This window comes from Lithobates pipiens, unplaced genomic scaffold, assembly GCF_037356315.1.
Source record: "Lithobates pipiens isolate NorthernLeopardFrog02 unplaced genomic scaffold, aLitPip1_a1.2 Scaffold_8, whole genome shotgun sequence".
NCBI classification, from domain to species: Eukaryota; Metazoa; Chordata; class Amphibia; order Anura; family Ranidae; genus Lithobates; species Lithobates pipiens.
The window spans coordinates 158,448,546-158,475,092 of NW_027507903.1; the positions used below are offsets into that span (position 1 = coordinate 158,448,546).

Here is a 26,547-nt window from a genome sequence, read left to right on the forward strand (position 1 = left end):
GTCACTAAAAAATAGTCTTAATAAAAATAATTGAAAACAAGGTGAGCATTTACATATACTTTAACTGTACTAGCTGTAAAACAAGCTTTATTTTCTTAAAGAGGAAGTAAAAGAGGAAAAAAAAAAAACACACCCTGCAAGGCAAAGGCATAATGAGCTAGTATACATAGCATACTAGCTCATTATGAATAACTTACCTGAGAACGAAGCCCCCAAAGCGGTCCTCCGTCTTCCTCTTCGCCGCTGCCATGGATCCCGGAGCGACTTCTGGGTCTCGCGGCTCCGGTGCTGTGATTCGCCGGAGCCGCGATGATGTCACTCCTGCGCATGTGCACGGGAGCCGATACTTGGGGCATATCGCCGCGATATGCGGCCTGCCCAGTGCGCCTGTGCGCCGCTGTCTACGGCGCATGCGCCATAGACAGCGGTGGCTGTCTACGGCGCATGCGCCATAGACAGCGGTGGCTGTCTACGGCGCATGTGCCATAGACAGCGGTGGCTGTCTTCAGGTAAATATAGGTTTAGGCGATTTTTCTTGGACCTACAGGAATCCTCATTGGATGAGACAGCAGTGCGGTGCCACTGGCTCCCGATGCTGTCAAAGTCAGTCAGCCAATGAGGAGAGAAAGGGGATGAGGTCGGGCCCGTGGCTCTGTGTCTGAATGGACACACTGAGCTGCGGCTCCGGTGCCTCCATAGCAAACTCTTTGCTGTGGGGGCACTAAACAGGATGGAGGGGCCAGGAGCGCCAGAGAGGGACCGGAGAAGGGGAGGATCCAGACTGCTCTGTGCAAATCCACCACACACAGAAGGTAAGTATGACATGTTTACAATCACTTTAAAAAAATGTTGTTAACTTTTTTTTCTTCTAGCAAGATTAATTTTTAGCTGGCTTGTACACTTGTCCCTGTGGGGTTAACACTATGGCGTATGTGCTGCAACAAACTTTAAGCTATACTACAAGTTGATGCCCCCAAATTTTTTATATCCAGCTCTCAAACTTTGTTGGTCATTCCGATGGAAAAAGTCCAATGTAGCCCACACACGATCAGATTATCCGACAACATGGTCCGATCTGACCTTTTCCGTCAGAATTTCCGACCGTGTGTATAAAGGCTTAGAAGTCAGCAGTGGAATCAACTCATCAACTGGAGTATCTAAGTCTCCTCCTATGTACTACTCAGTCCAGAGTGTTTCTGCCATGAGACAAACTCCTGAATCTCTGCTTCCATGTTCGGAATTGCAGCCGAGGACCTGTCCGCTTTTGCATGACAGTTCTGGGCTACCTTTGAGGCAGTCCTGTATGCCCAATTCCACTCCAGACTGTTGCAACTTCATCTCTGTATTCACATATTTGCATGACACCCCAAACCAGGATATCTCTGTCCTGGTCGCTCCCGTATCCAGCATTGGAGTCAGGGAAGTGCTTCCTTATATCAATCTCGAGGATTCTCAAAATGGATGCCATTCTGACAGGCTGGGTGTAGACACTACTGGTTCAGGGAATTTGGTCACCGGAGGAAGCTGGTCACCCATTCCAACAATGCCACAGCAGTGGCATACATCAACCATCAACCAACCATACATCAACTATGTACTATCATGTTCCAGCCCTGTCCGCCGTGCATATTCCAGAAAACTGGCAAGCGAACTTTCTCAGTCAAAAAGTCTAAACTCAAGGGAATGGACCTCTGAGTCCAAGACCTCTGTAGCATGTGAGGAACACCAGACATGGATCTCCTAGCTTCTCAATTTAACAATGAGCTGAGCAAGCTTGTTTTAAAAGGACCAGGGACGTTGTAGCCATTGAAATGGATGCTACTGTGATTGCATAGGATCAGTTCAGCCTAATCTATGCTTTTCCTCCTCTGTAACTTCATACTTGCCCTCTCTGCCGGATGCTGAGGATACTCATTGCACTGAACTGGTGCAGGCAGATGTGGTACTCAGACCTCATCAGTAATAATAATAATGTGAAGTATGCCGCTACATTTTTTAATGGAGGGTTTAATAACACTGTAAAGCCGCGTACACACGGGCGGATTGTATGGCCTACTTAGTCCGTCATACAATCCGACGGACAGTCCGTCCTACTTTCGAATGAACGGACTTGACCACACACGGATGCACAAACAGTCCGTCGAAAGCTTGCGTGATGACGTGTACAGCACGTACGACGGGACTAGAAATAGGAAGTCCAATACACAGCAATGCAACCTTCCGCCGTGTAAATCCTTTCTGAGCATGCGCCATTCTTAGTCCTTCGAACTAGCCTACTCACGAGCGGACTGTCCGCTGAAACCAAAGTATGACGGACAGTATTACGGAAATTCCGAAATACTTAGTACGCCAGACTGCACGCTGAAAAAGTCCGCTGAAGCCCACACACGAGCGGACTGTCCGCTGAAATGTGTTTCGAAGGACTAAGTAGGCCATACAGTCCGCCCGTGTGTACGCGGCTTAACAAATGAATGTGTGAAACATCATATCCTGCTTACATGCATTGAATTTTACACATATCCTTCAAAGTGAACCTGTGTTGAGAACACCATATTTCCGACCATTTTTTTTTTTAGTTGATTGGATTCAAGGCTGATCTAAATACTTCAGCGTTTCACTGATCCTGAGCAAGTCACTGCACCTTCTCTGCATACTTGTGAAAGTCCAAATGTTCGATGGAGCATACACACGGTCGGACTTTCCACCAACGAGCTCACATCCAACATTTGTTGTCAGAAAATCCGATCGTGTGTACGGGGCATAAGAAGCATTTTTGAAATAGGATTTAGCAGGGGTTTTTCAACTGCATCTTCTATCTTTCCATAGTCCCTCCATAAAAGTAGAAACTGACATAGTATAGTAAATCTTATTTATAAAAAAATGAATAATAACATAAAAAACTCATATTTTGAAGATGTTTACGATAAGAACAATCTTAACAAGCATTTCTGATTTTTAGACTCCTTTGAGTCAGCATGCCAGAGTACACAGGGTAATGATGTCACCCGTCACCCTTACCTTCAGGACACATTTCATCATTCAATTCTCAAGAACTGAATAGGTGACAGTCACCACTACCAGTAAACAATTCCTTACTTTCTGGATAAAAGCGCAATTTTAAACAACTCAAATTTGTGATATTATCTGCTTTCTTAATAGTAATTTTTCTGGTGTATCTAGTTTATCTTAAGTATTATTATGGGTTGTTTTAATAGGAGCTTTTATATGAAGTTTAACATTGTTCCTTATTGACAGTATTTAGAAAGCATACCGTGGGACAACATTTGGACAAACACCTTATATCATAATATAGGGAAGTCCTATGGTCAGGCTGTACTGGTGATGTCACTGTGTCAGATGCGATGGCATCATTATGCCAACCAGTGAATGGAGTAAAGTGTATGACACTATTGTTCCAACCCATGGATGGTGTAAACTGCTTCTGCACTAATATGTGCACAGCTGTGAAGCAGCTCAGTTATGTTAAATGACATACAGGCACCTTAAATTTAGGGCAAGTTAAACAAGTTTTATAAAAAATAAAAAAATAAAAACGAAAAAAATAAATAAATAAAAAGCTAGGCTGCAGTCCATAAATTGAGTTAAATGTATAATACAATCAGGAAGTAAAGTACAGCATGAATAGAAACTATGGAAGGTGCAAAGATATTATAGTATAACTGTATACAATGAAATAACTATATGATTAACCACTTCAATACAGGGCACTTAACCACTTGCTTACTGGGCACTTAAACCCCCCTCAGTCCCAGACCAATTTTCAGCTTTCAGCGCTGATGCACTTTGAATGACAATTGCGCGGGCATACAACACTGTACCCAAATGAAATTTTTATCATTTTTTTTCCCACAAATAGAGCTTTCTTTTGGTGGTATTTAGTTACAGCTCGGAGTTTTATTTTTTGCTAAACAAACAAAAAAAGATGCAAAAAAATAAAAAAATAAAAATCATGTTTTAATAGTTTGTTATAAAATTTTGCAAACGGGTCATTTTTCTCCTTCATTGAAGTGCGCTGATTAGGCGGCACTGATGGCTGCATTGGTGGGCACTGATGGGCTGCATTGGTGGGCACTGATGGGCTGCATTGGTGGGCACTGATGGGCTGCATTGGTGGGCACTGATAGGCTGCACTGGTGGGCACTGATAGGCATAGTTAAGGCGGCACTAATAGGCACAGATAAGGCGGCACCGATGGGCACAGATAAGGCGGCACTGATGGGCAAAGATGGGCACAGATAAGATGGCATGGATGGGTGGCACGGATAAGTGGCACGGATGGGTGGCACGGATGGGCACTGATAGGTACCACTGATAGATGGGACTGATGGGCACTGATAGGTGGCACTGATAGGTGGCTCTGATAGGTGGAACTGCTGGGCACTGATGGGCGGCACTGCTGGGCACTGATGGGCGGCACTGCTGGGCACTGATGGGCGGCACTGGGTCGCAGCACCTTTGAGGCAGATTGTGGGCACTGTGGGTGGCACTGTTGGTGGCACTGCTGGATGGCACTGTGGGTGGCATTGTGGGTGGCACTGTAGGTGGCACTGTGGGCACTATGGGCACTGATGGGGGGCACTGATGGGGGGCACTTACTTTTATTCAGGATGGCACGGCGGTGGGCAGGTGGGCACTGGCAGGGGGCAGGTGGTCAGCTGTATTGCTGGCCGTGATCGGGACTGATGTCCCGATCACGGCCGCCGGTGATCGGCTTTTTTTTTCTCTCCTCGCGCTGTCAGCGCGAGGAGGAATAATAGCCGATTACCGGCTCCGTTCTATCACATGATCAGCTGTCATTGGCTGACAGCTGATCACGTGATAAGGGGTCGGGATCGACCCCTTGCACGGATCGGTGATCAGGCGAGTCTCACGGACTCGCCGATCACAGAGCGCGCCGCGCGCGCCCCTCAGGGGGCGCGCAGGCCGCTCGTATCCGGGACGACGTCAATAGACGTAGTCCCGGAAATGTAGGTCCGCGCTAATGCCGTCATTTGGCAATAGCGCGGATCTGTAGTGGTTAAACACCTTCCTGCCCAGACCAATTTTGAGCTTTCAGCGCTGTCGCACTTTGAATGACAATTGCGCGGTCATGCTACACTGTACCCAAATGAAATTTTTATCATTTTTTTCCCACAAATAGAGCTTTCTTTTGGTGGTATTTGATCACCTCTACGGTTTTTATTTTTTGCGCTACAAATAAAAAAATACCGAAAATTTTGAAAAAAAAAATGTTTTTTTTTGTTTCAGTTTCAAAACTTTGTAAATAAGTACGTTTTCTCCTTCACTGATGGGCACTGATGGGGCTACACTGATGGGCACTGATAAGGTGGCACTGATGGGCACCAATGTGGCACCAATGAAGTGGCACTGATAGGCGGCACTGATGGGCGACACGGATGGGCGACACGGATGGGCGACACGGATGGGCGACACGGACGGACACTGATAGGTGGCACAAATTGGCACTGATAGCTGGCACGGATGGGCGGCACGGATGGGCATGGATAGGCGGCACAGGTGGGCATGGATAGGCGGCACAGGTGGGCACTCATAGGCGGCACAGGTGGGCACTCAGGCGGCACAGGTGGGCACTCATAGGCGGCACAGGTGGGCACTCATAGGCGGCATCGGTGTTATAGTAATGGATGCCAATCAGTGCCAAACAATAATGCATGCCAATCAGTGATGCCCATTGTGGCCACTGATTGGCATCCATTATGGGCACTGATTGGCACCCATTGTGCTGACTGGCACCCTGGTGGTCTAGGGAGGATTATGGATTGTTATTACCTTTTCCCTGGTGGTCTAGTGGTGTCCCTGGTGGTCCAGTGTGGGCATCCTCGGGGGGGCTGTGCTGATAATCGATCAGCACAGACCCCCCCTGTCAGAGGAGCAGCCGATCGGCTCTCCTCTACTCGCGTCTGACAGACGCGAGTGAGGGAAAGCCGATCACCGGCTCTTCCCATTTACACTGTGATCAGCCGTGATTGGACACGGCTGATCACATGGTAAAGAGTCTCCGTCGGAGACTCTTTACCGAGATCGTAGTTGCCGGGTGTCAGACTGACACCCCGCAACAACGATCGCCGCGATGCGCGCCCCCGGGGGCGCGCAGCGGCTCATAATCCTAATCACGTCATATGACGTCCGGTTAGGATAATGAAACCACTTTGCCGCCGTCAATTTGTAATAGGGCGGGCGGCAAGTGGTTAAACATACACTGTAAGAGAAAGTGAACTAAACAGCACCTATTAACTCCAAGCGTAAATTTGACTGATGCATATACAGTGCCTTGAAAAAGTATTCACACCCATTGAGATTTTCCACATTTTCTCATGTTACAACCAAAAATATAAATATATTTTATTGGGATTTTATGTGATAGACCAACACAAAGTGGCAAAAGGAAAATGATAAATTGTTTTCAAATTTTTTTTACAAATAAATATGTGAAAAGTGTGGCGGGAATTTGTATTCAGCCCCCCTGAGGCAATACTTTGTAGAACCACCTTTCATTGCAATTACAGCTCCAAGTCTTTTTGGGATGTCTCTACCAGCTTTGCACATCTAGAGTGACATTTTTGCCCATTCTTCTTTGCAAAATAGCTAAAGCTCTGTCAGATTGGATAGAGAGCGTCTGTGAACAGCAATTTTCAAGTCTTGCCACAGATTCTCAATTGTATTTAGGTCTGGACTTTGACTGGGCCATTCTAACACATAAATATGCTTTGATCTAAACCATTCGATTGCAGCTCTGGCTGTATGTTTCGGGTCGTTGTCCTGCTGGAAGGTGAACTTCTCAAGTTCTTTACAGACTCTAATGCCCTGTACACACGGTCGGACTTTCCGACGGAAAATGTGCGATTGGACTGTGTTGTCGGAAATTACGATTGTGTGTGGGTTCCATCTGACTTTTTCTGTCGGAATTTCCGACACACAAAGTTTGAGAGCTGGATCTAAAATTTTCAGACAACAAAATCTGATCATTTAAATTCCGATTGTGTGTAGACAATTCCAACGCAAAAAAAGTGCCACGCATGCTCAGAATAAATTACGAGGCGAAAGCTATTGGCTACTGGCCTCTTTATAGTCCCGTCGTATATGTTGTACGTCACCTCGTTCTGAATGATCGGATTTTCTGAAAACTTTGTGCGACTGTGTGTATACAAGACAAGTTTGAGCCAAAATCTGTTGGAAAAAAATCAGACGGATTTTGTTGTTGGAATGTCCGACCCTGTGTTCAGGGCATAACAGGTTTTCTTCTAAGATTGCCCTGTATTTGGCTCTATCTTCCCATCAACTCTGACCAGCTTCCCTGTCCCTGCTGAAGAAAAGCATCCCTACAACATGATGCTGCCACCACCATGTTTCACGGTGGGGATGGTGTATTCAGGCTTATGTGCAGTGTTCATTTTCTTTCACACATAGAGTTTTGCTTTTAGGCCAAAAAGTAAAATTTTGGTCTCATCTGACCAGAGCACCTTCTTCCGCGTGTTTGCTGTGTTCCCCACATGGCTTCTCGCAAACTGCAAACAGGACTTCTTATGGCTTTCTTTTAACAATGACTTTATTCTTGACACTCTACCATAAAGGCCAGATTTGTGGAGTGCACGACTAATAGTTGTCCTGTGGACAGATTCTGCCACCTGAGCTGTGGATCTCTGCAGCTCCTCCAGAGTTACCATGGGCCTCTTGGCTGCTTCTCTGATTAATGGTCTCCTTGCCCGGCCTGTCAGTTTAGGTGGATGGCCATGTCTTGGTAGGTTTGCAGTTGTGCCATACTCTTTCCATTTTCAGATGATGGATTGAACAGAGCTCTGTGAGATGGTCAAAGCTTGGGATTGTTCTTTATAACCTAACCCTGCTTTAAACTTCCCCACAACTTTATCCCTGACTTGACTGGTATGTTCCTTGGCCTTCATGATGCTGTTTGTTCACAAAGGTTCTCTAACAAACCTATGAGGGCTTCACAGAACAGCTGCATTTATACTGAGATTAAATGACACACAGGTAGACACTAGTTACTAATTAGGTGACTTCTGAAGGCAATTGGCTCCACTAGATTTAAGTTAGAGGTATCAAAGTAAAGGGGGCTGAATAAAAATGCATGCCACCATTTATAATTTTCCTTCCACTTCACAATTATGTGCCACTTTTTGGTTGTAACGTGACAAAATGTGGAAAATTTCAAGGTGTACGAATACTTTTTCAAGGCACTGTATATATGATATACAGCAAAAAAAATGAAAATATTGTATCTATTGCAAATATTCAAAAGCTATTGGAGTTGATCTATCCATATACCACCCACTGGGCTATCAAAAACTCTCCATCAGAAATGCTTCATTCATCCAGCATACATTGACATAACAGAAAAAGTAATAACTACATTCCAGAAAAGTAACATCTGGTGACTGGGTAAGTTTATGCCGTGGGTGGAATATAGCATTATATCTGCATCATTAGCATTTTACAAAAGCATTACATAATTACACAGAATACAATAGAAGATAATGCAAAATCAGGCTTAATCTGTAAAATAGTGCAAAGAGCAATGAGGATCTGCAAAGTACAATAACCCAGAGAAACCAACCAAACGTCAAATTCCATTTTCAATTCTCACTGACTTCTGCACTGCCCCACGGAAAAAGGACAGAAAGTCACTATCTACAGGAGTTCTGCCACAGTTCTGCCATACACAGCTATGTATGACAAGACTGAGGCATCTGACCTGATGTGGCTCACTATTAGGCAACACAATCTTTAAAAAGATATCAAGCGCCTAAATAACCAACTATACAAAATCTGCAAGTCCAAGGTGTATGGGGAAAAAGTACACGAATATTATTGTATTGGTCTTATTTCATGGAGATAGCTACTTACACTATAATACCAAAAGTATTAGGACACCAGCCTTTACACGCATATTAACTTTAATGACATCCCAGTCTTAGTCCGTAGGGTCCAATATTGAGTTGGCCCACTCTTTGCAGCTATTTAACAGCTTCAACTCTTCTGGGAAGGCCGTTCACAAGGTTTAGGAGTGTGTCTGATGTCGACGAGAAGGCTTGGTGTTCTATCGGGTTGAGGTGCAGGCCATTCAAGTTCCTCCACCCCAAACTTGCTCATCCATGTCTTTCTGGACCTTGCTTTATGCTCTGGTGGGCAGTCATATTGGAACAGGAAGGGGCCATCCCCAAACTGTTCCCACAAAGTTGGGAGCATGAAATTGCTCAAAATGTCTTGGTGTGCTGATGCCTTAAGAGTTTTCTTCACTGGAACTAAGGGGCCAGGCCCAACCCCTGAACGATAACTCCACACCATAATCTCCCCCGCCACCAAATGATTTGGACCGGTGCATAAATCAATTTTAATAAAGACATGGATGAGCAAGTTTGGGGTGGAGGAACTTGACTGGCCTGCACAGAGTCCTGACCTCAACCAAGAACACTTTTGGAATGAATTAGAACGGAGACTGCGATCCAGGCCTTCTTGTCCAACATCAGTTCCCGAACTCACAAATGCGCTTCTGGAAAAATGGTGAAACATTCCCATAGACACACTCCTAAACCTTCCCAGAACAGTTGAAGCTGTAATAGCTGCAAAGGGTGGGCCAACTCAATATTGAACCCTACAGACTAAGACTGGGGTACCATTAACCACTTGTTTACTGGGCACTTAAAATCCCCCTTCCTGCTCAGGCCAATTTTCAGCTTTCAGCGCTGTCACTCTTCAAATGACAATTTCACAGTCATACAACACTGTACCCAAATTAAGTTTTTATAATTTTTTCCCACAAATAGAGATTTCTTTTGGTGGTATTTAATCACTGCTGTGTTTTTTTATGTTTTGCTTAAAAAAAATTAAAAAAAATAAAAAATAAAAAAAATGAAAAAAGCCTGAAAATTTTGAAAAAATAAATAAACATGTTTAAAGTTTGTTATAAAATTTTGCAAACAGGTAATTTTTTTCCTTCATTGATGTGCACTGATTGGCACTGATAGGCTGCACTGATGGGCACTGATAAGGCGGCACTGATAGAAACGTATAGGTGGCACTGATGAGGCGGCACTGGTGGGCACTGATGAGGTGGCACTGAAGGGCATCGATAGGTGGCACTGAAAGACACCGATGATGAGGCACTGATGGGCACTGATTGGCAGCACTGATGGGCATTGATAAGTGGTACTGGTGGGCACTGACTGGCAGCACTGATATGCACTGGCAGGTGGCACTGGTATGCACTGGCAGGTGGCATTGGTGGGCACTGGCAGGTGGCACTGGTGGGCACAGATGAGGCGGTGGTGGCTCTCCCTGTTCGGAACCGATGTCCTTTTGACAGAAGCCAGTGATTGGCTGTTTTTCTCTCCTCACGCTGACAGTGTGAGGAGAAAAGAAGCCGATTACCGATCTTCTGTTTACATCCCGTGATTAGCTGTCATTGCCTGACAGCTGATCACGTGGTAAGGGGCCATGATCGGCAGGGGGAGTGAAGGCAGCTCATGCATGGGAGGACGTCTATTGAAGCCCTCCCGGAAATTATCCACTTCCGGACCAGCTCACGACGATGTACGTCAGTACTTTAAAGGAGGATATCATTGTTATGGCAGCAGCTAGCTGCCATAACCCCAGTATCCTCTTCTTCTTCAGTGAGCGATCCGGTTTAAGATAAAAGTGGTTTCTGCAGCGGATTCGCCACAAGATCACTTTTATCGGCGGTGATAGAGGGCGCCCCCTCCCGCCACGATCCAGTGCCCTCCGCTGCTTACCGGAGCTGTCGACAGCGGCGGAGGCGATCACATCTGTTCCCTGCCTGGGTATGGAGACGAATGAGGGGAAGATGGCCCCCACGCGTCTCCATATCACTGCAGGGTGGAAGCATCGTCTAAACGTCACTGCCGCCCATAGCTCTCAAAGGGCCATTTTTTTTAACCTCTAGGGATCTGCGCTATAGCCGAATGACGGCTACAGCACAGACCTGCATTGCCGGGATGACGTCTATTGACGTTGTCCCGTGCACGAACGGCCTGTGTGCCTCCTGAAGGGTGCACACCGCACGCTCTGTGATCAGCGAGTCCCGACCCCTTACCACGTGATCAGCTGTCAGCCAATGACAGCTGATCATGTGATGTCAACACAGCCGGTAATCGACTATTTTTTCTCCTCGTGCTTTCAAAAAAAAAAGGCGATCACCTACGGCAGTGAGCGGGACATTAGTCCCGCTCACTGCGATGTGCCCAGATCCTCAGTGCCCACCTGTGCCCCCTAAAAGTGCCGCCTACCAGTGCCCACCAGTGCCACCTGTCAGTGCCCAACAGCGCCACCTGTCAGTGCCCACAGTGCGATCTGTCAGTGCCCACAGTACCACCTATCAATGCCCACAATTAGTGCTTGGACAGTGCTGCACATCAGTGCCACCTACCAGTGCCCATCAGTGCCACCTATCAGTACCATCCATCAGTGGTAATTATCAGTGCCCATCTGTGCCACCCATCCGTGCCACCCATCAGGGCCCATCAGTGCCATCTTATCAGTGGCCATCAGTGCCGCCTTATCTGTCCCCATCAGTGCCACCTTATCTGTGCCTATTGGTGCCCATCAGTGCAGCCTATCAGTGCCCATCAGTGCCGACTCATCAGCGCATATCAATGAAGCAGAAAAATTACCTGTTTGCAAAATTTTATAACAAACTATTAAACATGATTTTTATTTTTTTCAAAATGTTCCATCTTTTTTTGTTTGTTTAGCAAAAAATAAAAACCCCAGCTGTGATCAAATACCACCAAAAGAAAGCTCTATTTGTGGGAAAAAAAATAACATTTTAATTTGGGTATAGTGTTGTATGACCGCGCAATTGTCATTCAAAGTGCATCAGTGCCAAAAGCTGAAAATTGGTCTGGGCAGGAGGGGGGTTTAAGTGCCCAGTAAGAAAGTGGTTAAATGACAATAATATATATATATATATATATATATATATATATATATATATATATATATATATATATATATATGCATTTTAATGTAAATATGAGGTCTTTTTGATCCCAGATCTCATATTTAAGAGGTCCTGTCATGCTTTTTTCTATTACATGGGATGTTTACATTCCTTGTAATAGGAATAAAAGTGACACCCTTTTTTTTAAATAGTGTAAAAATGTATAAAAAACGAAAAATAAAATAAAAGGTAAAATAAATAAGAAAAAAAAAAAAAAATCAAACGCACCCCGTCCCGATGAGTTTGCGCGCAGAAGCGAACGCATGCATGAGTAGTGCCCGCATATGAAAACAGTGTTCAAATCACACATGTGAGGTACCCCCACGATCGGTAGAGTGAGAGCAATAATTCTAGCCCTAGACCTCCTCTGTAACTTAGAACCTGCAACCTGTAGAATTGTTTAAACATTGCCTATGGAGATTTTTAAAGGTAAAAGTTTGTCTCCATTCCACGAGCGGGCGCAATTTTTGAAGCATTACAAGTTGGATATCAATTTATTCGGCATAACATTATCTTTCACATTATAAAAAAATTGGGCTAACTTTACTGTTGTCTTATTTTTAAATAAAAAAAAGTGTATTTTTTCCAAAAAAAGTGCGCTTGTAAGACCGCTGCGCAAATTCGGTGTGAAAGTATTGCAACGACCACCATTTTATTCTGTAGGGTGTTAGTAAAAAAATGTATAATGTTTGGGGGTTCTAAGTAATTTTCTAGCAAAAAAAAATGTTTTTAACTTGTAAACAACAAATCTCAGAAAGAGGCTCAGTCTTTAAGTGTTTAAGGCCCACGCTGTAGCCGTCTTTTCGCTATGTTTTCGCGGGCGAGAAGTGGTTAAAGTTCATGTGCGTGTAAAGGCAGGCATCCCAATACATTTGGTAATATAGTGTATATGTTAATACACACTTTTGAACATAGATATTTGATAGGGCAGCGTCCCTTATTGATTTCTTCTATAACACTCGGAAAACACAGCATACAAAATAAATAATGAAAATAGCCCTGTATATGACTTTTAGTCCTCCGTGGAACTGAAACCTTTATTTTTAATTTATTGTATAGACAATTTTCCTGTCCTGAGGGATTTTAGGCATTATTACCTCTACTGTATCTAATTTCCATAAATTCACAGTTTTGCAAAAATAATAAAACAGTTTTTAATATAACTGTGCATTAAATTCAAGTTTGAAGATAAGCTAAACACTGAAGACATTACCTGAAAAATGCTGAGAGTCAATGGATTCTCCATTGATATCACTATAGTCTGCAGCTTTAAAGATTTCAGGGTGGTAGTCTGAAAAACAAGTTTATGAGAAAGATTAGATTATACATTCAATATGTAAAATAATATTGTATATAACAAAATAATAATAATAATTTAAAAATTATTTTTAAATAATAATAAAAAATACTGACACCATCCACTGCCCTACTGACACCATCCACTGCTCTTCTGGCACTGTCCTCTGCCCTACTGACACAGTTCACTGCCCTACTGACACTGTCCATGTTTTAATACATGTTTACTATACATTTATTTCTAAGAGTGTGTGTAACACACACACACACACACACACACACACACACACACTAAAGTTGGAAGAAAAGGGGTCACGCCCCAAACCTGCACAAATGGTTAACAATTGTGAGCAATTACTGGTAATGAGAGCAGCTCGTTATAAGTGAAAAACCATATGTGATATAAAAATGAATTAATAAATTAATTTGAACCGCGCTCTCTGTGATATGTGCCAGAATATTAGTGCAAGTGTAGTGATGGTTGAACGAAAACAGAAAAAGAAACGATTGTCCAAATAGCAATGTGTGTACGTGTGGAGAACCAATACAAGTTTGTACTGCATGCTGCGATGGATACATTGGCATTTTCATTTTCAAGTGATTGTAAGGGTTCGTTTAAAAAAAAAAAAAAATAACAAACATGTCATACCTCCACTGTGCAGCTCGTTTTGCACAGAGTGGCCCCGAACATCCTCTTCTGGGGTCCCTCAGTGGCTCTCGTGGCTCCTCCCCACATCAGATAACCCCCTAGGAGAAGCGCTCTGTCGGGGAGTCTAGCATTTGCCATCCATAGAGGCCAAATGCAGGACTCGGCCCCACCCCCCCGCCATCCACATTATTGGATTTGATTGACAGCAGCGGGAGCCAATGTCTGCGCTGCTATCAATCTATCCAATCAAGAGCCAAGAACTCTAGGCAGAGAGACAGCGCGACCCGTGGGTCAAGTTCTAGGTCTCGGGTAAAACGGGGGGGGGGGGGGGCTGAGGAGGCCGGTCACTGCCAGGTGTTTTTTCACCTTAATGCATAGGATGCTTTAAAGCGGTTCTTCATCCTAAAGGGGAAGTCCCGCTAATCTGATCCCTCCCCCCCTCCGGTGCCACAATCGGCACCTTTCAGGGGGGAGGGGGGTGCAGTTACCTGGATAATCCAGGTATCTGCACCCACTTCCGGGCAGACCGACGCAGTTCCCAGGACACAGTGGGGGACCAGAAGAGACGCGCAGTGCGACTGCGCAGTAGGGAACCGGGCAGTGAAGCCGCGATGCTTCACTTCCCGATTCTCTGACAGAGGATGGCGGCGGGGGGCAGCAGCGAGATGAGCGATCGCTCGTCATCTGCCGCCGACATCGCTGGACCCTGGGACAGGTAAGTGTGATTTTATTAAAAGTCAGCAGCTGCAATATTAGTAGCTGCTGGCTTTTAATATTTTTTTTTAGGTGCAGAACCACTTTAAGGTGAAAAAAACACGCAGGTTTAGACCCCTTTAATAAATCGTAACAAACTTCACTACATTGGGAGTCTTCCTTTCTTCCTTTCATTACCCCATTGATGTTTGGAGGTCTGACGGCACGATTCGAGATCTGGAGAATTTCCTTCATTGGTCCGATCCCTCTGCGCTTTTGATTACCTGTAATGGGTGTCGTGGAGTTTCAGTGGGTAGGATGTTTGGCAGGTGATGGTGGTGGAAGATACACAGTCACTTCTAATCGTTCACCAGGATTAAGAAGATTTATACACACATTGTTAATTGGACTATAATTTATTTTTCTGTTTTTGTTCAACCATTACTACTATGGACACTTTGGGGGTTATTTACGAAAGGCAAACCCACTTTGTACTACAAGTGCACTGCAAGTGCAGTCGCTTTAAATCCGAAGGAGACATGCAAGGAAAATAAAAAACAGCATTTTAGCTTGCAAATGATTGGATGATAAAATCAGCAGAGCCTCCCCTCATTTCAGATCTACCCCTTAGATTTACAGCGACTGCACTTCCAAATGAATTTGCAGTGCACTTGTAGTGCAAATTTAATTTGCCTTTCGTAAATAACCCCCATTATATGCACTTGGCTAAATGTTTTTTGGAATATGCACTTTAATCATGCACTTGCACTTTATTGTATATTAATAGTGGTGTTTATATGATTTAGTTAATTAATTTATACATTTTTATATCATATATACAGTAAAACCTTGATTTGAGAGGGTTTTGAAAGACAAGCAACATATTTTCATAAATTTTGACTTGATAAACAAGTGATGTCTTGATATAAAAGTAGCTTTAAAGAGGGAGTCCACCCAAAAAAAATTATATTAAAAGCCAGTAGCTACAAATACTACAGCTGCTGACTTTTAATAAATGGACACTCACCTGTCCCAGGGTCCAGCGATGTCAGCAGCTGAGGCCGATCGATCTCTCGGCTGCTGCCGCTGCCATTCTAGGTGAAGGAATCAGGAAGTGAAGCTTTGCGGCTTCACTTCCTGGTTCCCTACTGCACATGCGCGAGTCGCGCAGCACAATGGGAATGGTCCGCGCTGTCTCTTGGACCCGTGTGTGTCCCAGCAGACAGTGCGGCGGGACAGGAAGAGGCATAGACTCATAGACATTAGACAGGTATCTGCACCCCCTCCCCCCTGAAAGGTGCCAACTGTGGCACCAGAGGGGGGGAGGTTTCCGATGAGCAGAAGTTCCACTTTAGGGTGGAACTCCGCTTTAAGTCACAACTGAGTATAAAAGAGAAGAAAGGCACCTCCAAGTGTAGCAATATGTTTACATTTAATGAATGTACAACATTTAGCAAGTCCCACAGTTGATGATTAAAACAGGCACATCTAAGTATGCAAGCATCTGGGGTAAAGCTTCCACATAGACCATCATCCACACCACCATCAATGTCATTCCTTCCACACTGCGCTCCACGAGCGCTTCAAGCCTCACATTCAGATCACTCTACTGCAGGGTAGTCTTCCCGGGCACGATTGCAGACTGACAGCGGTAAGAGCCGACATTGTAGGGGAAGGTCTATATGGACAGCTTTACCCCAGATGCCTTCATACTTAGATGTGCCTGTTTTAATCATCAACCATGTGAGTTGCTAAATGTTGTACCTTCATTAAATGTAACCATATTGCTTTTATACTCCGTAGATCCTGCTGGATTTTGCTTCTAATCTCCTCGTGGAGGCTGCCATTTGTAAATGGACATTTTATGGTTACACAACCTATCACATTGCTATGAGCTTTTTATATGGACTATAAACTAAAAGACCTATGACTAAATGGTTGTAGAACAAGTATATATATATATATATATATAAAATATATAATATAAATATTATATATATATATATATATATATATATGTATATATACACACACATCTCACACACGCACACCTATGCCAACCAACCAGTAAGGTTATAGTGACGTGACAGCCCTTTGCCAATTAAATTGCAACATGCCTGTTGCCATCTGTCCAGAACTGCTTTGGAGCACAGATACTATATACCAGTGATGGCGAACCTTGGCACCCCAGATGTTTTGGAACTACATTTCCCATGATGCTCCACTACACTGCAGAGTGCATGAGCATCATGGGAAATGTAGTTCCAAAACATCTGGGGTGCCAAGGTTCGCCATCACTGCTATATACTATCGTGAACTCAATACAGTTTTTGACAATCCATGCCTGACTCTCACAATATAGAATCCACCAAAGGTAATGATCAGTTCTGTGGATGGTTCTTTGGATAATAAGAACACACATTACAATGCCACATTTATTTACGCTGAATTCATTTTATGAGTACTAATATTTATTACCTTCCCACATATTAAAGTGGAGTTGATATATCTCTTTTTATGGGCAGAAGGCATACACAGCCTGTTAATTCAATATGGCATTTGTTAACAAGCCCCGGAATCCAGGCATCCAATGCTTGTAAAAAAAATAAAGACTAACCCTGCTTTCCTGCTCTATCCAAAACTACAAAAAAGAAAAAGTTTTGGATATACGTACATTATAAGTAAACAAACCCCATTGTGTAAATCACTCATACATTATTATGAAATTGTAATTATTATTGTTATTATACAGGATTTATATAGAGCCAACAGTTTGCGCAGAGCTCTACAAAATGAAGGCAGAGATTACAGTTTCATTACAATTTGGTACAAGAGGAATCAGAGGGCCCTGCTCGTTAGAGCTTACAATCTAAATAATCATTATTATAAGACATCATCCACACACATAAGTAACCAAACCTAAGTATGGAAAAGAGGCAAATATTGTACCATTGTACACTGTTGCTGAAGTGTTAAAATAGATTAGTAAGTATACCTAAAATAGTGATTCTGAAAATGTGTGCTGCGTGAGTTTTGAAAATATTTTGGGGACTGTAACAGTGGTCAGACCCACGGGGCCAAGGTGGGAGGACTTGATGGCGGTCTACAAGTGTTAGAGCGCAGTGTGACACACAGCGCCCATTGTGGATCAATGGGAGGAAATGAGGCAACGCGTTTCAGAGCATGCAAAGTAGTCCAATGAGAGGCCGCAATGCTCCTTTCTCAAGCTGTCCGAGAGAGAGCAAGCCTTGTACCAACTTCACCAGCACCACAGAAGCGCCTTATATGTATGATGTGACTGTATACTTCCTCCCTCATGTGAGTGGATATCTGTTGATTCTTTTAATAAATGTTGTCAGATACTACACTTAGACTTAGAGGCGCCTGTTCCCTTTTCTCTTTTCTTCTTCACTTTAAATTTAAAATTAAATATATATGTAAAAATAAATAAGTTCTTCACCACAAAAATTGTTAAATCTTTTCAGGTGTGCCCTGAAAATAACAAATAAAAAATCAGCACAAGGGACATTACTTACCCTCAATGAGATGCATCCCTTGTGCTGCTGAGCCTTCCTCTTGCTGAAATTTTCCTCTTATGTCCCATACACATGGTCAGATTTTCAGACGGAAAATGTTTGATGGGAGCTTTTTGTCTGAAATTCTAACCATGTGTAGGCTCCATCGGACATTTTCCATCGGAATTTCCATCACACAAAATTTAAGATCTGGATCTCAAATTTTCCGACAACAAAATCTGTTGTCGTAAATTCCGATCATGTGTACACAATTCCGACGCACTAAGTTCCACGCATGCTCGGAATCAAGCAGAAGAACCGCACTGGCTATTGAACTTCCTTTTTCTCGGCTCGTCTTATGTGTTGTACGCCACCGCGTTCTTGACATCCGGAATTTCTGACAAGATTTGTGTGACCGTGTGTATGCAAGACAAGTTTGAGCCAACATCCATTGGAAAAAATCCATGAATCAAAGTCCAATCGTGTATACGTCGCATTACAATGATCCCTCCCCCACCCCCGTAAACTGTCGGAGCAGAGGGGGTTATTAGAACTAAGAGGCTGTGACAGGCACTTATCAAGACTGCCCAACTATGCCCGTCATTTCCACCCAGCTCCTTCAGTCATAAAAACTGTGCTACAGCTTCCATAAATCAAACATGATCTCTGAATTGAGGGGGTAGACCTCAATTCCACCCATCCCACCATTCACAGATCCTGTTTCATTCATGGAAGCTGTAGTAAAGGCTTTTGTGAATGGAGTAGCTGGGTAGAAAGGGCGGGTATAATCGGGCTCTCTTGAGGAAAGCCTGCCAAAGCCCCTTATTTCTATTAACCCCCTTGTGCTGACTTTTTTTATTCTAGGTAAACTATGAGGTTGATTCAGAGGTGTAACTAGAAACTTCAGGGCCCCGGTGCAATAAACCATGAAGGGCCCCCACCAGGGGCATTGCTAGGTCTACAAAAGATCTCGGGATAGAGCCCATAGCAGCGATGTAAAGAAAGCCATACGCTTGGGCAGGCATACACATGTATATAATTTTGAAATATCGTTACATATCTGAGTGCAGATCCCACCTTACATCAGGGTCCCCAGAGACCCCCCTCATTACATCAAGGTCTCCAGAGAGCCCCCCCTTACATCAGGTTTCCCAGAAAGCCCCCCACTTACATCAGGGTCCCCAGATAGCCCCTCCTTACATCAGGGTCCCCAAAGAGCCTCCCTCTTACATCAAGGTCCCCAAAGAGCCTCCCCCTTTATATCAGAGTCCCCAGAGAACCCCTCCTTACATCAGGGTCCCCAGAGAGCCCCCCTTAAATCAGGGTCCCCAGAGAGCCTCCCCTTTACATCAGGGTCTCTAGAGAGCCTCCCCATTACATCAGGGTCCCCAGAGAGCCCCTCCTTACATCAGGGTCCCCAGAGAGCCCCCCTTAAATCAGGGTCTCCAGAGAGCCTCCCCTTTACATCAGGGTCCGCAGAGAGCCTCCCCATTACATCAGGGTCCCCAGAGACCCCCTCCTTGCATCAGGGTCCCCAGAGAGCTCCCCTTACATCAGGGTTTCCAGAGAGCCCCCCTTACATCAGGGTGCCCAGAGAGCCCCCCCTTACATCAGGGCCCCCAGAGATACCCTCATTACGTCCGATTCTTCCTGTCAAGTTAAATCGTTCAGGAGAGGTTAAACAACATCCTGTGCACATGAAGCCTATGGCTCGTGCACATGATCCGAAAATCGGACGAAAAATAACGCTTTTGACGCGATCGTACGATAATCGGATCGTTAGTGCTGAGCTATGAAGCCGATCATGACAGTTTTCCCGATTTTGATTGGACAAGCGTGAAAACTTTCCTCGTACGATACCAGATCGTACGATTTTTGTTTAGTCAGTACAGTTGTCCGAAAACACAATACAAATACACTACAACACATGACATCACTTCCGATTTTTTTTTCTTCTGTCGTACGAGAATTTTTATGACTTTAGTAACCTATTCAATTTCTACTTTTGAATAATAAGCGAAAAAAGATGGATGTAGCCGATTTTCGGATTGTGTGTAAGGCCTCGTGTACACGGGACATTCTAAAACCTTTCCTGAACGATTTAACATGACAGATAGTAATCGATGTTTAAAAACGCCTGTTTTGCCACGTTTACATACCATGTTTAGCTGCGTTTAGCTGCGTTTGTGTTTTTTTCTCTCTTTTAAATAGTAAAAAAAAAAAAAAATGGTTGTAAACGGAACACGGCTAAACGCGAGTTACCGTGTTTACAAGCTGTTACGGGCATTAGAAAAAATGCTTCTAAACTCAACTGTCTAGAAACGACTATAAACTGCCCTGCATACATGTATTGATAAGATAACATAGAAGAGAGATCGGGGCAGCTGAAAAAAATGCCCAACTGCTCCTAAATGTCCGTCTACCCGCAGCAGTGTACATGAGGCCTAATTGACTTCTACTTGCTAGACAATGTTCTGATGATCAGTATCTGCAGCCAATGAGTCGCAGCCAATGAGTTGCAGCCACTGATCAGTGTACAATTGTCTGGTAGGGGGATTCCTCCATTCACCTCATTTGCATGGATGGAGGGATCTGGGTTTTTTTTCTGTTAAAAACAACTAATGCCGCGTACACACGAGTGGACTTTTCAACATCCAAAGTCCGACGGACTGAGTCCGTCAGACTATTCGATCGTGTGTGGGCTGCAACGGACTTTTGACTCGCCAAAGTCCGAAGGACTTTAGAATATGGAACATGCTTCAAATTTTCCCGACGGAACTCCGCCGGACCCGGTCCCTTCGAAAACTCCGCTCGTGTGTATGCTATTCCGACGGACTAAAACCGACGCTAGGGCAGCTATTGGCTACTGGCTATGAACTTCCATATCCGAATCCAGTCGTACGTCATCACGTTCGAATCCGTCGGAGTTTAGTGTGATTGTGTGTGGCCAAGTCCGCTCCGCCGAAAAGTCCGTCAGAACTCCGTCGGAACTCCGGCAGAACTCCGACGGAACTCCTTCGGAAGTCTGTCGGACATAAGTCCTCTCGTGTGTACGGGGCTTAACCGTGAATGGCCAGCCCTGTGCAAGGTTATACAAATGGTAGGTAATATGAACAAGTGCAATAATAAACTACGCATGTAAGAAGACTATATAGAAGGAAAGCCCACACTTTAGCACACTCATAAATGTGACTCTCACACCAACAGATACACATTCCTGACTAGTCAATGACAAACCTGCAAGTAAGTTATTCATAATGAGTAAGCCTACCTCCCTCCCGACTGCCATTTCCTGTCACTTTTAACTTCTGTTTTCCCATCATAAACCAAAGTTACTCAAGTTAAAAAAATCTATATCCAGCTAAGTAGGTTATAAAGAAATCAGAAGTGTAAATAAAGTAAGTGCAAATACGTGGAAGCAGATTTTTATGAGTTGGATTGGCAAGTAAAATTCACTACATATATTCATTATTGAAGGTACTTATATAAGGCTGTCAATTTACGCAACGCTTTACATATACATTGTACATTCACGTCAGTCCCTGCCCTCAAGGAGCTCACAATCCAAGGTCCCTATCTCACATTCATACATACATATAATAGGGCCAATTTAGAGAGGATCCGGTCAACCTACCAGCATGTCTTTAGAGTGTGGGAGGAAACCGGAGCACACACAGAGAAATACAGGGAGAACATGTAAACTCCAGGCAGGTGGTGTCGTGGTTTGGGATTTGAACCAACAACCATACTGCTGCTAGACGAACGTGCCAACCACTTTGCCACTGTGCTGCCCGCATTTGTTGCAGGCAGGACAGTGGCTAAGTGGTGCTGTACATTTGCAAGGGTGTCATTGTGTTCACTGGTTAAAAGTACCTGCTGATGAGTATTAACAGATCAGGCTAACATATACATTAAAGCATCTTTTCTCCACTAGGGTACTATGGAAGCTGGAGTTTCCTCTAGAGCTGTGGCTGATTGAACCCCCCCATTGATGGTGCCTGCATAGTTTCAGTTCCAATGTCCCTTAGCAAAGCCAGCAGCATGACACCAGTGATCTGTTAACTGTTTGTAAGAGTCGCATTCTAACCATCATGACAAGGGGAGCATTCTTTCCACTGACCACCACTGTAAGAAGCATTCTTCCCACTGACCACCAATGTAAGGGTCTTCTCGCTTACCACCACTGTAGGTGGCATTTTTCCCAAGGACCGTCAATGTAACTGTTTTTCACTGACCACCAATGTAAGGGGCATTCTTCCCACTGACCACCATTGTAAGGGTCTTCCCACTGACCACCATTGTAAGGGTCTTCCCACTGACCACCAATGTAATGGTCTTCCCACTGACCATTGATTAAAGGGTTCCTTCACTGAACACCAACATATGGGGCATTCTTCCCAATGGCCACAATTTTAAGTTTTTCCCACTGACCAATGCTGTAAGGGTTCTCTCACTGGCCACCAGTGTAGGGGCCTTCCCACTGACCGGTAACATATGGGGCAGTCTTCCCAATGACCAAAAATATAAGGTTTCCCCACTGACCACCAATGTAAAGGTCCTCTCACCTGCCACCAATGTAGGGGCCTTTCCGCTGACCACCAATGTAAGGGACGTTCTTCTCACTGACCACCAATGTAAGGGGCATTCTTCCCACTGACCACCTATGTAAGGGTCTTCCCACTAACCACCAATATACAGGTCTTCTCACTGGCCACCAATGTAAGGGTCTTCCCATTAAACGCCAATGTAAGGGAAATTGCTCCCACTGAACACCAATATAAGGGTTTTCCAGCTGACCACCAATATAAGGGTCTTCCTGCTGACCACCAATGTAATGCCCTGTACACACGACCGGTTTTCCAGTTGGAATAAACTCTGAAGGTCTTTCTGATGGAGTTCCGATGGAGTTCCGCTGAAACTGTCTTGCGTACACACAATCACACCAAAGTCCGATTGTCAAGAACTAGAGGACTAGAAAAAGGAAGTTCAATAGCCAGTAGCCAATAGCTTCCGTCTCGTACTTGCTTCAGAGCATGCATTGTTTTTGGTCCATCGTAACAGCATACAGACTAGCGTTTTTTCCAATAGGAATTGGTTCCGTCAGAAATATTTAGAACATGTTCTATTTCTAGGTCCGTCAGAATTAAAAAAAAAAAAAGTCAGACGAGGCATACACACGATCGGAATATACGACTTATCAGACTTTTTCTGTCGGACATTCCGTTCATGTGTACGCAGCATAAGAGACATCGCTTCCACTGACCCCTGATAATTCTTTTTACTAGGTGTTCATAGGGACCTGCTTTCAAGAGTTCCTCTGGGGGGAAAAAAGTTGAGAAAAGTAGAGAACGGCAATGCTAAACCATGTATTAATATGTATTTTTTTGTAAATTTAGACTTAGACTTGTAAATTTAGGTTACAAAGTTTATTAAGTTGGATCATTTTTCTGAATCCAAACTATATAAAAGTGTCCCGTTGCCTACAATCAGAATCCTTGAATTCTGTTTTCCATAGAAGAAGACGCCTAAGTTATACACGGCGTGCTATATGTAGTGCTAGCTGGGGACCACTGAGACAGACACTGTCACCTGCCTTGAACTCTGCAGCCTGAATGCCACTTAACAAGGTCTGGGGATCTGTCATAGGGAGCAGCACACACACTGTACAGCCCTCCCTGCACACTCATGGCCTTTCCTGTACACATTACAGCCGCTGATGACAGTATGCTCATCATCAATAACTGCGTTTCACTAATGGATAAAGGGATAAAACCTGCTTAAGAAAGATCCACTTTTATATGAATAATATTATTAATATTATGAAAATAATACAAGAAAAAAGGCAATATATCTCCCCATCCCAAGGGAGAAAGGTCAGGTTTGCTTTGTAAATAGTGACTCTAAAATATGCTGGAAGATGACAGTATGAGTAAACGTGCCATGCAATGGGCTGGCATGAAGCCTGCGCCTGGCTCTGTGTGGGCTTCTTCCAGCTTTTGTCCTCTGCAGCCCTATTAATTCATCAGCTTGTCTGTCATTGTGTCTCCCTGCGGACAGCAAAACAAACTGTCACTGGGGAAGAGGGGGGTTCAATGGCAGGCCCATACAGCAGGCAGATTGTAGCCAATCACAGATCACACAGATAAAAAAAAGAAAAAAAGCAAGGGGGGCTGCAGCTGCTGCAGAACCTCTTGGAATAAGCAGACACACTTATACAATCAGTCTGTGTCCTAAGATCCTTATGTTGTATGTTGTCCTTATCATTGTATAGGCTGGCTGGCTGCTGTCACTGAGCTCCCCCCCAGCTGTCACTTCTGACAGGTGTCACCCATCCTGAGCCCCCCCTTCCCCCCACACACACAGCACAATGCCCACTGCTTACCTGGCTTCACCAGTTTGTAGCTCTGGGATTTCCTGCTCCTCTTCCTTTCAGAGAACTCCATTGTGGAGCAGTTTGGTGGCACTGGTTATTGTTGCTGGAGGCAAGAAGAAGGAGCAGAGGGGGGAGAAGAAAGATCAGAGAGATTAGGAAGAAGACAGAGGAGAGGAGGAAGGGGAGGAGGGGGGGAAGAAATGCAATAGAAGCCCCAGAGTGGCACAAGGACCCAAGACTGCCAGGCACTGGGAGATCTCACTTCCAACTGGTGGCAGATGGGAAAGTTTTTCCTTGCTTCCAATGAGAAGGTTTGGAGGAATAATGCAGAGCTGTCAGATCATAATCCCTGGGAGCTTCCTGGAGGTGCTCATCATTTCCCCACAGCACCCTGAGGTCCTGGCAATAAGACATCCGAGATCCCCCTGAGGACTGAGAGCCACACACAGGGCCCTCTACAGCTCTCTCTCTCTCTCTCTCTCTGTCTGTTTAGCTTTCTCCTTTTTTTTTCTTTTAGGGTCAATGATAAACAAGGGAGAGAATGACTTAGTGATGGAGGAGGAGGGTGACACCTGCTGGCGAAGTGTGGTACTACAGGCGTGTAGAGGGTGATGTCGTCACAGCCGGGTGTTCGGTAGAGGGGGGGGGGGGAGCAGCAGACAGCAGGCAGACACACATGCGCAGTCACTGCTCCTGCAGGTGACACTTGTGTGTGTGTGTGACGTCCTACGATTTTACACTACGTGCAGTGAATGGAGCCACTCAATGATCTTCCTTGTTTAGGTGCATTGCTAGGTCTGCAAAAGATCTGGGGCTAGAGCCCATAGCAGCGGTCACCAACCTTTTTGCAATGGGGGGCAGGCACACCTGTGGTAAGCAATTTTTTTGCGGGCAAAGGAAGGCTGGGGTGTTGGCGTTTCAATCATCATGGCACCATGGTTGATGTGGTGTCAGGGTGAAGTGCATTGTTTCTATTGTTACATTCTAATATATAATGAAGTGATTCAGCGCACCATAATTCAGAATCAGTGGGAGCTTGCCACATCTCCTGCCACCAGATGCATCATGTCACTTGCCACCGCCGCCTGTCAGCAGATGTACGTTTTTAACTTGCCACCGCCACCCACCACTAGATGTGGATTTTCACTTGCCACATCACCTGCCACCATTTGCAGATTGTCACTTGCCACGTCACTTGCCACCATTTGCAGATTGCCACTTGCCATGTCACCTGCCCAGGGGCGGACTGACCATTCGGGCACTGCCCGAGGGCCCCGGGCCACTAGGGGGCCCCACCAAGGTTGCCAGTCTCAGTAAAACCAGGGACAGTATGTAAAAATCTGTGTTTTTTTTACATCTGTCTCTGAAATGTCCCTTACCGACATCTTTTTGGTCTAAAAGTCCTGAGATTATAGCTGCCCCACCTCTCCAGTACCTTTTCAGCCAATAGAAACATGTCTGTGTATACTGTATGATTGTATACTGTGTGATTGTATTCTGTGTGTGTGTATATTGTGTGTACATGTATGTGTATACTGTGTGATTGTATTCTGTGTGTGTGTATACTGTGCGTACATGTATGTGTATACTGTGTGTGTGTGTGTATACTATGTGGCCCCATAATCTCTGATTGCCTGGGGGCCCCATAATCTCCTATTGCCCGGGGGCCCCATGAGTTGTCAGTCCGCCCCTGCACCTGCCACCATTTACAGATTGTCACTTGCCATGTCACCTGCCATCATTTGCAGATCATCACTTGCGATGTCACCTGCCACCATTTGCAGATTGTCACTTACCACATCACTTGCAGATTGTCACTTGCCGCATCACTTGCCACCATTAGCATATTGTCACTTGCCACGTCACCTGCCACTAGATGTGGGTTGTCACTTGCCATGCAAGCAATTTCCACCAAATGTGCATTGTTTCTGCATTGGTGGCAGGCTGGCAGCACTGGTCCATTTAGTGAGGGCAGGAGAGCAGAGATGCAGGGCGGGCAATGAGA

At 44.7% G+C, this 26,547-nt stretch overlaps 1 protein-coding gene across 1 annotated transcript in view; it reads right to left on the reverse strand.

Annotated features, from left to right (window-relative positions):
• The window catches only part of BEND7 (BEN domain containing 7), a 125,851-nt gene extending 100,809 nt beyond the window's left edge, over positions 1 to 25,042 (reverse strand). Inside the window, exons 1-2 of the mRNA XM_077472183.1 lie at positions 24,552 to 25,042; positions 13,230 to 13,307 (exon numbers count right to left, since the gene is read on the reverse strand). Of these exons, the coding sequence (XP_077328309.1) occupies positions 13,230 to 13,307; positions 24,552 to 24,612 (139 nt within the window). The 5' untranslated portion in view covers positions 24,613 to 25,042. The remainder of the gene's footprint in view (positions 1 to 13,229; positions 13,308 to 24,551) is intronic.
• Between the last annotated feature and the right edge of the window lie 1,505 nt (positions 25,043 to 26,547).